The following is a 13,271-nucleotide window of genomic DNA, read 5'->3' as shown; positions in this document are numbered from 1 at the left end:
CCAATGTTTAGTCAAGTCTAATAAAAACACCAAAAAACACATTCTCAGTGAGCCAGGAATACAGCTGCTCTGTTACACACATGTGCTACCAGAGAGCAGGTATTTCACAGCCAGGAAACGCACACGCAGGACCACACTGGACACGTCCGAGAGCGCATGTGACGCAAAAGAAAGTGTGGAAAAACAACCCGAAAAGAAGTCAATTAGGCGCGGCGTCACAGTAACAAAGTAGTAAATTCCACAGCGAGAAAAAAAACCCTGCAGGGAGACTCACACAAGAGTCGACTCACCTACACAATTGATTTATTACACATTTACATATAAACACCAACAAACCCACACGAGTGCAAGTGGTGCGTGCTGCTGAGAGTGCAGAATACACAACAGAGTCAAATGATGCAAGCGCAATGTGAGGCGGACGGACGCCGTCTCAGCAGCAGCAGCAGCAGCAGCAGCAGCAGCAGCAAAACTGAGCAGCAGAGCTCAAATACATCGGGGGGGGGGGGGGGGGGGGGGAGACGACGTTATTGTATTTCATTAGTGCACCGGATGTTTCTCGTTCTTTTCCCTCTGCCCATTACACTGCTCCGTGACAGATTTACACTAGGCCCCACCCACCCATGCTGGGTGTTAAAAATATTGTGTCGTAAAGCAAAAGCATACCACTGGAAGGAAACTACAAGCTTAGTTTGGCTGCTGCCAGATTTGAATAAAAATAGATTAATCCGGAGAGTTAATTTTATATTTTCCTTGGTTTTGTAACATATCGATTAAAGTGTGCATCCTTAAAATGAACAGTACAAGTATTCATACATGCAAAGAGCCGGTGATAATTCAAGTATTGATCGTGATCAGTCATTTGAGTAATTAGACTGAGCAGTAAAATGGTTAATAAATAATGGAAAGTGCCCTTGACAACAATCATTTCATATGTTAACGTGCAGCACAGACGCACATGAGCCTAAAAAGGTCAGATTACACAAAAAATTAGATTATTAAAATTTTAACTGGCTTTGCTTTACTGAAAGCAAAAAACACTGAAAAACCTGAGATATACTTTAATAATGCTAAAGTAAATGCATGATGGCTTTGTGCTCACACAGCAGCACACTGCATACTGCAGTAGGTTCCGCCCACCCCTCGTAGGTAGTGGGGAACTGGGGGAGAGGGCACGAGCTCAACTAGCCAGTAAAAATCACTCTGTGCGGCATTTGCTGGCTGCGTGCAGAGCAGAGTGGGGGAGGGGACACGCGGCCGTGTAATGTCACATTGTGGTGCCAGAAAAAAAAAATCAGGGGTCTGCTCTGGGAAGCGAGTAAACACTTTTCCCCTGACGGTGACAGGCGTGGACGTTTGCAGTGCTCGCGTCCATGTGCCGTTTGTTTCCGTTCTTACTCGACGTTTGCATGAACTGAAACTCGATCCATGTCCATGCAAATGAATGGAATGGAATTTGAAATAATGCAAGAGCAAAAACCCCAAAATACTGCTTTTATTTCACAACATCATATGTTAAAAAAGTATACTTTGTGTATTGGACTAATGCATTAAGTAAAAAAAAAGGTGTGTAATCGTTCTTTATACTGTTTTCTGTGGGATTTCATTTCTCCAGTAGCACTGTGAAGAACATGAATTCTAAAAATGAAGTTTGTTTTCTTTATATTGTCTAACGCATCAGGTCTATTTGCTAGCTGTCAACAGAGAGAAACAGGAAAACAGGACGGGTTGGAACGAGATGGAGAAAGATAAACACGTACTCCAGGACGATGGTGATTTAAGGAGGGCAGTTCCTGTTGGGACACCTTAACTTTTGCTATTTACTTTTCAGATATCTGTTTTCTTTTTAAACCCGTCTGTCCAGACTTCCACTGGCCGTAAAACTCGCAAGACGCGTTTATTTGACCAACTTCATCGCTGGTTTCAAGCACTCATCTCCCAAATAAGAGGAAAATAAGTCATCATGTCAAGAGTGCGTTTCATATGTTGTTTTATTTGTGGTCAATGTTTCCAAAAATGTTTTCTGCATCAGTCCAGGACAAATAATAGCTCATTATTAATGAGTGTATAGTACTTTGGTAATTATAGAATAATGTGCTGTAGGTGTTACAGCGTTATGGAAAAGAGTCAAATAAAAAAAGGGGAGAAAGAAAAACAATTGTCAAAGTGGGACAAGTTAATTTTTTTTTTTGTTGAGTTGCACAACTCTGCCACGCCTCATTTCAACACATCAGGCAGACGCAGGTGTCAATAGACTCTGTGGAGACACTCTCAAAATATTTCCTTCCAGAAAATTCTGTGCAGATTAAGAAACTGTGTTCTCCGTCGTTTAAAAATCTGCACCCGTAGTAATAATAATAATAATAATAATAATAATAGTTATGGTTTGGAAACTAGAGGCAGAGTGGAAGATTAGCAAATGGTCTTAATTTATGTAAAAAAAAAATAAGACAGCACCAAACCTAAGCCAGTCTGGTATGTTAAGGCTGGATAATCTGTCTAACACCCAATCCCAACATTCCCAGCAATCCCATTCCCAGGAGTACCATCTGCCAGACAGAGCTCCTTTTATGGAACTTAGTGAAATCATCATTTCCAAACACGCTCCATTCTTGTACACATAGCTTTCCCCTTCCCTCTCTGTTCCCTCCATCTCTCGCTCTCTTCTCACTGCTATTTTCCTTCCTTCCTCCTCCTCCTACTCCTCCTCCTCTGACGGTGCCCCGCCCTTTCGTGGCAACCCCTGTTGGCTTCCTGCCATGGACGCAACACGCACACGGACATGCCTGCCGATGTTTTGAAACTCTGCCAGATACAACAAGGGGAGGCGGTGGCCGCGAGCCGGCTCTCTGATTGGTCAACCCCCGCACAGCGGAGAAGGAAAACAAACCACAGTCAGCTGGCCTCCTTACCCAGAGAGCATGTGACTGACTGTAGTGTAATGAACACTCGAGCAGGAGAGAGGGAAGGAAAAAAAAAAACAGATAAGGAGAGCACAACAGTTTAAAGCGGCAGAAGGAGAGAAAAGGGAAGAAATATGAAAAGAGTAAACGATATATATATACATATATATATATATATATATACATATATATATATATATATATATGTATACACACACACACACACACACACACACACACTGTATATGGGCCTGCATGCCAACATGGCAGACTAAGGAGTGTGACCCTTAGGGGAAATGCTTGTGTGGTGATACAAGCAAGTCCAGCACAACACAAATACCACATGTAGCACAGCCCATAATATTACCAACAGCAAGTTACAAAAGTAGATTCACTCCTTAAAACAACCATCTGTGCGTCAGAAAACAATGATGCAACAGTTAAAATGTTAATTTTTTTTAGTCAGGAGTATGAATATTTACAGAAGCCAAAATAGAAATATTAATAACTATGTAGATGGATGGATATACAACGAGAGTCTGGGAATTTCATGCACATTCAGTTGAGTTATTGTTAATGTGCAGAAGCTGTTTGTTACACAGACAGTTCAAGGTTGGACCTTTGTAGAAAGGGACACAACAAAGTAGGACAGGCATTGTTGTGTTTGTATACATGCAACGTAGGTCCAGATCGACAACTGTGGAAAAGGCAGTGCTGGTATGACACACTGGTGTATGTATTCAAGACATTTCATGTATTCGTGTGGCATCGTGTACGTGACTGCACGGGTCAATTTAATAACAAATGTGTTCTAAAACAAAGAGTCCACAAGCTCCCGGCATCATTTCAACGACCATTTATATTTTCTTCACTTTCCAATTATTCTATGCTACTCACAGTTTAAAACTCTTCCCACAATATTATGAACACAGTGTTGGGCCTGATATTACAAATCGTGCCAAGAAAGCTGCACAGTGTCGCCAAACCAGGGTCGGGGGTTTTAACGATACACGTGTTAACAGCACAATCTCACCGAGCGAGGTCAAATAATAGCCAATTAAAAGCCCATTTGTGCCCCCGCCACTGACTAGGAAGCAGCAAGGTCCCGGCTTCTCAATGGGTTTTAAATCCCGTTGTCAAAGAGAATGTGATAAATGCCTTCCTTTCTCTCCATTAAATTTATATGGCCCAAAGTCCGCAAATGGACATCAAAGCTGGAAGACACACACACACACACACACTGCCCCTTTGCCTACATGAAACACATTCACGACACACAGGAAACAGAGAATGCTCTTTAATTACTGGCACATGCTGCACATTAGAAACTCTGGAAGTCCAACTTCATATAATCCAACTCTGCTGGCTGTGTGGAAACGCGCACACACACACACACACACACACACACAGACACGCACACAGACACACACACTAAAATCCTCTTCAGAGGATAACTACCTACAGATGGGAGATACTTTTGGAAAGGAAAAGGCTGGAGCCGCACACTCACAGGGATACTTCCAGGAGTGATGAAATGTAATCACTTGCCCCTCAACAGCAACAGCTGCTAAATCATGTTGAGGAGACTCTCTGCATGTATAATGCCCATTGTCTCTGACACAGAGCAGCCAGAGGGAGCACTGATGAGAAAGGCAGGAGTCGACAGAGGAAATACCCAGGGAGTGTGTGTGTGTGTGTGTGAGAACAGAGAACCCAGGAGGTATAAACTCAAGTTACAGGAATTCCTCTGGCCTTGTATCAGCATCAGTGTTGGGTTAGGTTTCCTTACAAACATTCTCTGCTGGGTAGCTCCAAAGAAAAGGGGGGAGGAGTAAACTGATGATTACAGAGGCCAAACCAGCGTGGGTCTGAAGTGATAGTGTTTACCTCGACACAACAACACAGCGGCAGAACTTACAAAGAAAGCCGACTGAATAACATGTGGACTCTCGCCGTTTATTTTACTTTAAAACAGAAACGCACGACGAGGAGACGCAACTGTGCTAATATCAAGATTTTAAAACACTTCTTAAGAAGCAAACAACACCAAAGTGAACCATAAAATCCAAATACACAAGTTGCAAATAGAATATCGATTTAATCATTCAAAAATATTGGGTTAGGGTTACCCTAACCCAATTATTTGTTTGAAAATACACTTTTTGTTTGCAATGATGGGAATTCTTTTGTGCTCCCTGATTTGTTCTTTGCGACAAAATAATTCTAAGTATCTTATGTTTATAATCTAATAAACGTTAGATTTTACAACTTACAATTATTTTATCAGGGGCGTTGACAGGGGGGGGGACTTGGGGAACGACTTCCAGACGGACAGCGACTCCAAGCCTGTGACTACTTCGATTAAGGAAGTCCATTAAGCGGTCGCTCCAAAACTCAAAAGCCAAACAGCAGGCAGCTTCCTAAGCCCCACCAATGGACAGCATCGCAAATAAAAAACTATTTAAAAAACACGGAGCAAAGAGCACAAACGGAGTCGGGGCAAACAAAATCCACATCATTGCAAAGAAAAAGTGTATTTCCAAACAAATAAAATACAACATTTGTGTATTGTGACCCTACAGTTCTGTGTGGTCATCAAACTGCTTAGTTCCACTTCACCTCTTTCTTATAGCACTGTGCTCATTGCCCAGCAACCATGTTTCTGTCTGCTCTTCTCTGCTAACTCTCAACCTACCAATGCTTTCTATAGAAAGACTAGACCTGTCAGAGTGTGTGTGTGTGTGTGTGTGTGTGTTTTCCTGGGAAACCATGCTCATGCTACCTCAGGCATGACGTCGCTGTATTAACAATTTAATCTAAACTACAGAGGCACACACTCTGAGGGATTATTAGCAGCCTCTTGAATGGAGCAACATGTGTACTTGTAAGTCGGACGCCGCTTTTAAGTAATCCAATTTTCCATCGCGACTTCAGACACAGCGTGGCATCTCTGACTGCCACAGTCACAGTGTCTCCAATGGACATCTGACATATACACTCATGCACACACACAACATATATATTCTTATCAGTGCGGAACCGGCTCCCTTTACTGCCCTCGGACTCTTATCTCTCCAACTGAAACGCTTTCTCTCACCGGTGATCTGAATAGTCACATCACCAGGGAGCAAATGACCAGTGATGTTCCCATTTAACAATGAGCTCACGCAAAAACAAAATACTTACACTGAAGAAGAAGAAGAAACGTAAAAATTCTATTCAAAAACACAGTACCTGTCCCCAACTATAATTAAAGTTGAAAATGACAAGAGACTTTAAATGAGCTTTTTTTCCCCCGCAGGAGAAAAAGATAATGATGCCTCATTTATTTACAGCAAAAGCACTCAATCACTGCCACCAAATGCTTGTCTTCAAATGAACCCGCACTTCATTTCTCCGTGTTTTATTCTACTTGTCAAAACTGTAAGTGAGTTTTTCACTCTGCACAAGGAATATCTTTTAATTGTACGCCCATCTTAAAAGAGGAAGACCAATCTCTCCATTCCCCTTCTCATAGTTTTTCTTCATAGACATTTGGAACTAAGAAAATGACCACGGGGGGTGTAAGGAATGTAAAAAAAAGTGTGATAAACACTTTAAATACCAAGCCAAATGAACAGCAGATATTATGGTGTGTGTGTGTGTGTCCTCCATCTGGTTTGGTGTGTTTTATGGGTGGACTGCAGACACAAGCTGTGCACCTTAAGTGTAATCAAAACTATTACTTAAGGGCCTTATAATCCCTTTATTACACCGACTCTCAACAAGCAATAAGAAAACAGGCAAAGTGACGATTCTAAAATGAACCACCGTTAATAGTTTTGCGACGCAAGTACACGTATTAAGCCAAAAATGATCAAAAAATTGTGTGGGGGGGGCTGAGTGTGCAGCTTTTCAACAGCTCTTAATAATGATGAATCCACATGCACAGCAGAGGGAGAACAAATGGGGACTGATGTCACCTTCACTCAGTGTTTTCTCGTCAAAAGTATGACTTCATTTTATTAACAACTTCTATTAGTTTACAGGAGGTCACCGTTGCTGCTTGACAAACTAAATTCTATTATTTTCAAAATATAATAACCAAAAAAAAACAGATTTTGACGACGGCACCGTCAACACGAGCCCCCCACAACATTCTAAGTGCTTCCACACTCTCTGTATGTGCTATTGCTACTGTAACACGTGACTACACCAGATGGATTCATGGGACATATGCATTTACACAGTTTGGTCTAAACACACATGAAGCCGCAAAACTGTGAAATGTAAGCTACAGCGGTTTTACGGCGACAAAAGTTAGTGTTTCAGCTCTGACACAAGTCATCTGGCCTGAAAACATGACTCACAAGACCATGTACGCACCTAAGACACACGCATGACTCTTTATGAAGGCTGTCCACTCTGCAGGTGGGTGGAGTTTGCCAGGTCGTTATAAAAGCGATATGAAAGCGATGTGCTTTAAACCAAATCTTTTTAGTGTGAGCTTGCACAATAGTCCAGTAGAACATATGGACATCATATTAAACTATGTTACCACACACACCAACACCTTCTCTCCAACCTTGCCTTGTCCCTGCAGGAGCTTTATCACACGTTCACATACAGCAAATCCTGTTGGGCGAGTCCCAGCTGTTTTATATTAACAATGTGCCTTCAAAATATTTAAATACTGAAATGTATCCATTACTGTTGGCCAAGAGTGACAGTTGGCAAGACACACGACTTTAACAAAAGGCCAACTATAACACTGTATTTATTTAAGCCGTCGTAGCAGCAGCAGCTCAGAAATGGAGCTGGTTGTTCACAATAATAGAGCTACTGTCATTACTGTTCAGTAAAAAGAAAGTTAAAAATTAATATTTTCACAATGTTAGACAATCATCTCAACACTCGCAGTGTGTGCAGACGTTTTCCATTTTTCTTGTGGTCTTACATTTATTATTGGTGCCTGTAACCATCACCCGCAGCTCAGTGTGTTAAAATTTGTTTTTCTTCTGGTTGCACGCAAGTGATAAATCAACAGACAGGGATATGGCAAATTCTGCCATTTAGTGGACTGTGGAAAAAATAATTTAACTGAAACAACCACCCTCTGTATGCAATAAACATTTCTTGCATCAACGGCCGATGAATTTCTCTCTATCAAGAAGTTTCCACAATATTCCAGACTTCAGAAATAACTCCTTCTCCTTCACTGGACAATAACATTCAAAACAATAGCATCTCTTAAGACTCACACGAAGGGTGTTACATAATGTGGGAAATAAACATCGTCTAATGTAAATGAGAGTCTTATGTAAATTTGCACTGGATGAACAACCTGCGGATTAAGGAAACTTAAGCAAACACTTTAAACGGATTTCCTGACATCAAATTAGCATATATGACAAGTATAAACTGGTCGTTCCAACAGGCTGATGATGGTGACGGTGAGGAATTCAAACATCTGATGGAACTGGAGCAGGATAATGGACAATGACTCTGTGAGCTCAATGTTCATGAGCCAAGAAAGAAAGAGTAGCCTTCTCTTGTGTCATTCACCCCCCCAGGGCTGAAGCACAGTGCACGAGGCATTACTGGGAAATGAAGCCGTTACTGGGAAACAGAACCCACCTATTTACTGGCACTGGATGGGAGCTGTGACTGGGAGGAGGGGAGGCAGCCAGGTTCTTAATTATACTGAGGACAAGTGAGTCATTTATTGACACATTGGCTTTCTTGTGCACACCGATTAGAACTCAGGTTGTCTTTTTTAACTAAGAGATATTTTCCATCTTAAACACAGCTCTTTGTATCTTATATCTTATACTCTGTATCCCCCCCCCGCCGCCCCCGCGTCTCATGCACAGAATTTGCTTTTAAGTTGCCTCGACCAATGCCTCGTCCACTCACACAGACTCAAAGCAGCATTGTCTCTCGTGTCTCAAGCTTGTGGTCTTCTTTAGTGTTGGGGAAACCCTTTGGAGTCAGTATTCCAACAGAATTAGATTCTAGTCCATCAGTGGCAAAGGTTGCGGGGAGGGTGGGGGCGGGGGGGCACTTGGGTCAGGTCAATTAGAGGTGATTATTGTGATTGCCCAGTGAACACACATACGCAGCGCGTTCTCACGCGCACCCAAATGACAGGTACACAATGAGTGTCATGCTGAGGTCCGTCTTCCACGAGGAGAGCTGCATGTCTGTCGAGGTGGGAATGTGCACTGCTAAGTCACAAACTACCCGTGTTATGGCTGCTTCTGACTGCCTTTTTTAGATGGTCCATCAACCTGTGGCTCTAGAGCTCCATGTGGCTCTTCAGCCCTTCTACAGTGTCTCCGTGTAGCTTTGAATAAAAGGTGAACTCCTCTGATTTGGAGATCAAGGTGATAAATGAGAAAATGCCGATTATAACAATTGAACAAAAGCTCAAACTATCGCCATCATGTGCTTGCAAAAGGCCAACAGAAGCTCTGCACACAGCTCTTGAATTACACAACAGAGGAAAACTCTATGTGAAATAATTCCGTTATTCTGAGACGTGTACGGTAAATAAAAATCTCAGTATTCAGTATCTACTATTTCGAAGAAATAGCGGCTAATTAACTTGTCCATGTTGCTGCTCTGGACGCAGAGCTGCTTTTAAAAAAGGTAAACAATTAATGGCAACATTGCATCACAATGTTTGGCTGTACATGTGTGGAGTCTTTTAATTGGTTATATGGGATAGTAAACAGTCCAATTAAAACTCAACTATGATAGTGCGTGTAAATAAACTGTGTAATTGTCTCTGCACTTAGGACACTTATGAGGATGGACAAACCCTTTTTCCCCTCATGCCTGCCCTTGAACAATAGGAGTATTGGCCAGCAGCAGGACAAACTGGCTTCTGCTCAACAGAAACCAGAAGTGGTTCAAAAAATGACATTTCAGTATCCCCCTCCTCCTCCTCCCCAGGATGATATTTGTTTTTCTTCCTGACCATAACACTAAAGCAAAAAAAAGTGCTGGTTTCCTGTGTAACCGCCTTTGTAGTTCACTCCCCCCATCACATGGTCCAAAACAGAACGCTGGGCCTCAGCTCCAACTCGTCTTTCACCATTATCAGAGGAAAAACTGCATCTCCATAATACGTCCTTGGATAGGACTTCTAACGGTCAGAGAAACATGTGTGCAGTTACTACATGGGCCTCTCCCCTGCCCTGAATGGATGGTGTGGTACAGATTAACAGACTGCATGCCTGCAAGTGTGTATGTGTGTGTGTCCATATGTGTGCACATGGTGTGTTTGAGTGTGTATGTATGTATGCGTGTGTGTCTGTGTGTGTAAATCCAGCTCAACACACGTGCCCGTTTGTCTCCAGAGAACTGGGTGAAGAGCCACTCAGCTCCCTTTGAACCTAAGGCCATATGGCCCCTAGTATGCTTCCACACACATAATGCTATTACACCATAGAGGTGTTTATCTTATCCTTCTACTCCTGCTGAGGATAAGTGCTATAAATATGAAGTTAGGTCGATGAAATGTGTGAAAGTGTGCACACTACGTAGTGGACAAGCAGCTGTGTGAGCGTGATGCCACAAAAATGTTGTGCTAAACCGTTTAATGTACATGTGTGATGTGCATGTAAGTGTCCCTTGATGGACTGATACAGCCTGGCTTCTGTCTTTCTTTTTATGGCAAGGCACCAACTGCTATTTCATGCTCTACTCACCTCATTGTCATGGTGCTGGCAGAAGCTCATGTGGTCCTGGAAGAGTGACAGCAGGGCAAAGTTGTTCTGCAGGGACTGGGCGAGGGACACCGACACCCCGGTCTGGCCCTGGTTGCTGTTGGAGTTGACCCGGCCCAGGTGAAGGCTCTCGCCCAGGCGCTCAATGAAGTGGTCCTTGGTCAGCCGCACGCGCTGGTGAGCCCGCACACAGTTGTCACACAGATACTCCTGGCAGTCAAGGCAATGGGAGGTGGCCGGGTTCTCCTCATCACAGGAGCTGCACTGAGGCTCTCCCAGGTGGTGGGAATGCAGGAGGCCTGCATGAGGACGATGGAAGCCTGTGGAGCCTCCACCTAAGCCTCCCCGGAGGTGGTGGTGGCCGTTCTTGTTCTGGATCTGGTCGTCAGAGCTCACCACCACATCCAGCAGGTTGCTGAAGAGGAAGTTGGAGGAAGGCAGGGAGTCCACCCCGGCCTCGGAGATGGACACCTTCTGGTCGCAGGTGGGGCATCGCAGCTTCAGTGGGTCCCCAGGACTGCGCTGGCCCTCCAGGCATTGCCTGCAGAAGGCGTGGAGGCAGGGCAGGACGTGGAGTCTCCTGGTGGTCTGGCTGGAGGACGATGAGGTATGTGAGGATGAAGATGAGGTAGAGGAGCTCGAGGAGATGGGAGCTGAGGATCCGCACAGTTCCTTGCAGAGCGGGCACGTCTGCAGGTCCGAGTCTGGGAATGACGCCATGTCCAGCATTCACGAAATACAGGCTCAATAATTTACAAGATGAGCAGCAACGACGAGCGTTAAGTATTCATCTGTTACGCGTAGAAAATAGTGTGCTAATTGAGGTAGATTCATGAGGTATTTTAAGTCAGCTCAAAAAGTGAAAACGGTGCTCGACAACATACAGATTCCTCTCTGTATGAGACAAAACAGGGAGGTAGCAGTTCTTCAAAACATCAAGTCAAACAGAGTTTCTGAGGTAACAAAAAAAGATACATGCAGAGAAGTAAGGCGTCTGAAGAGGAATCACAGCAACGGGACAACACTGGACAGTCAGGGGAGAGAAAAGGTCCGATTGTGCTTCTTTGAGGATCATAAAATAAACCCGAAACTGGAGCGACACTGGATCGGCGTTGAAGTACACGGAGCTCCGTCTTTCCTCCCCCATCGACTCGGCAACATGACTACGGAGCTCTGCGCTACTAATGAGCAACCGGGTGAGTTCAGAGATGTGTTTTATCTTTGGGAAATTCTATTCTGCACTCAATTGTTAAGCCCGTGTCTTCGCTGCGCTTGTATTCGTCTCTCTAGTCCACCATTAGGGCTCGTCCAGGCGGCGTCGGGCGCAGCCAACTGTCGGTTAGTAGTAGCAGCACGAGCCTCGGACCGAGAGACCGTAAATTATTCATCAAAGCAAGGATCTCATGGCGCGGTGCGAGACGTCAGGGCACCGAAAACAGACGCGGGTAAAGCCCGAACATCTAACAGGACCTCTGTGACGAGCCTTCGTGGGTGAATTCAGGGGTGCACCTCGTTAAGAGGCCGTTTCCAGCTCTCCTTGCCTCCGTCCAGTGCGTCGGCTGCTCTCGCTCTCGGGCTCTCTCTGCGTGGAGGAATGCGCAGGGTTTTCCTCCGGCGACGGTGCCCAACAGCTGGGAGAAACTCGGCCCAGCGACCGTGCGGAACTCAACTACGTTCCTTCCCTGGTTGTTGTTGTTGTTTACTGTAGTGGGAATTAACATAAATACTACTAGAAGGTGTGTGTGACTAAGTGTGTGTGTGGTCGCGTGCTGCTCAGGGTGCAGCTCCTCGAGCCGCTGTAGTCCAACTGAGCAAAAAAAGGACCCACTTCCGCCCTGAGAGGAGTGCGCGCCGAACGCTCGTGCCCGACAACGAGGGGGGCGTGGTCACGACCGCAGTCAGCTAAAGAGTGACAGACAAGCTGTGTGTGTGTGTGTGTGGGGTGTGTGCGGGGGAGTTTGGCCTCCAGCTGAAAATATCGTAATTCTTTCAAAATTAAACCGGGGAATGTGGAAGGAAATGAAATGAAATAAAACCCGGAGTCATTTGTTATATTAAATGTATAGTTCTTCCACAGGATATACAGCACATGGAGTTAATTAGGGCTGGTGTTTGTACAGTGTTAGGGTTTAAGTGAAGCCCAGCATTTTCAGCTGCAGGAGCTCAGCTAAGAGCTACTGAGGCTCCTGAGCCACTTTTCTGAGCTCTATCCCCACGTTTACCCCCACTAATGTTGACTTTAAAGCTCCTGTGTGTAACACGTGGGAGGGTTTGTTGGTAGAAAGTGTATAAGTGCTTCAAACTAAAAATCATTTGGTTTCTTTAGAATCAGCCCTTTTTCTGTACACCAGAGAGCATTTTGAAATTAAATCCAATCCTCTATCAAAAGCCCCTTTGACTTTCCCAATCTCATCAGGGAACTACGGTGGCCTGGACATTCACTTTCTCCTCTACTTGCTCTGCTGTTTTCCTTCTTTGTTGGCCCCATGCATGTACCCTTAAAAAGGGCTACAATTATCTTTATTTTATGGCAGTTTTATACAAATACTACTTAAAACATAATTTTTTGCAGATAAATAGCTGCATCGCACTTGAAAAGATCACAAATAATCTAAGAAATGAAATGAATATGACACTTTTATTATATTATATTGAGACA

General features: G+C 44.1%; 1 protein-coding gene across 1 annotated transcript in view; it reads right to left on the bottom strand.

Moving 5' to 3' along the window:
- trim71 (tripartite motif containing 71, E3 ubiquitin protein ligase) overlaps positions 1 to 12,426 on the bottom strand; it is a 31,195-nt gene extending 18,769 nt beyond the window's left edge. The window contains 3 exon segments of the mRNA XM_058618736.1: positions 10,595 to 10,660; positions 10,662 to 10,748; positions 10,751 to 12,426. Of these exon segments, the coding sequence (XP_058474719.1) occupies positions 10,595 to 10,660; positions 10,662 to 10,748; positions 10,751 to 11,341 (744 nt within the window). The 5' untranslated portion in view covers positions 11,342 to 12,426.
- Between the last annotated feature and the right edge of the window lie 845 nt (positions 12,427 to 13,271).

The sequence above is a fragment of the Solea solea genome, chromosome 20, assembly GCF_958295425.1.
Source record: "Solea solea chromosome 20, fSolSol10.1, whole genome shotgun sequence".
In the NCBI taxonomy this organism is placed as follows: Eukaryota; Metazoa; Chordata; class Actinopteri; order Pleuronectiformes; family Soleidae; genus Solea; species Solea solea.
Note: the sequence above shows the minus strand (reverse complement) of the source record. Positions and strands in the feature narration are given on the sequence as shown.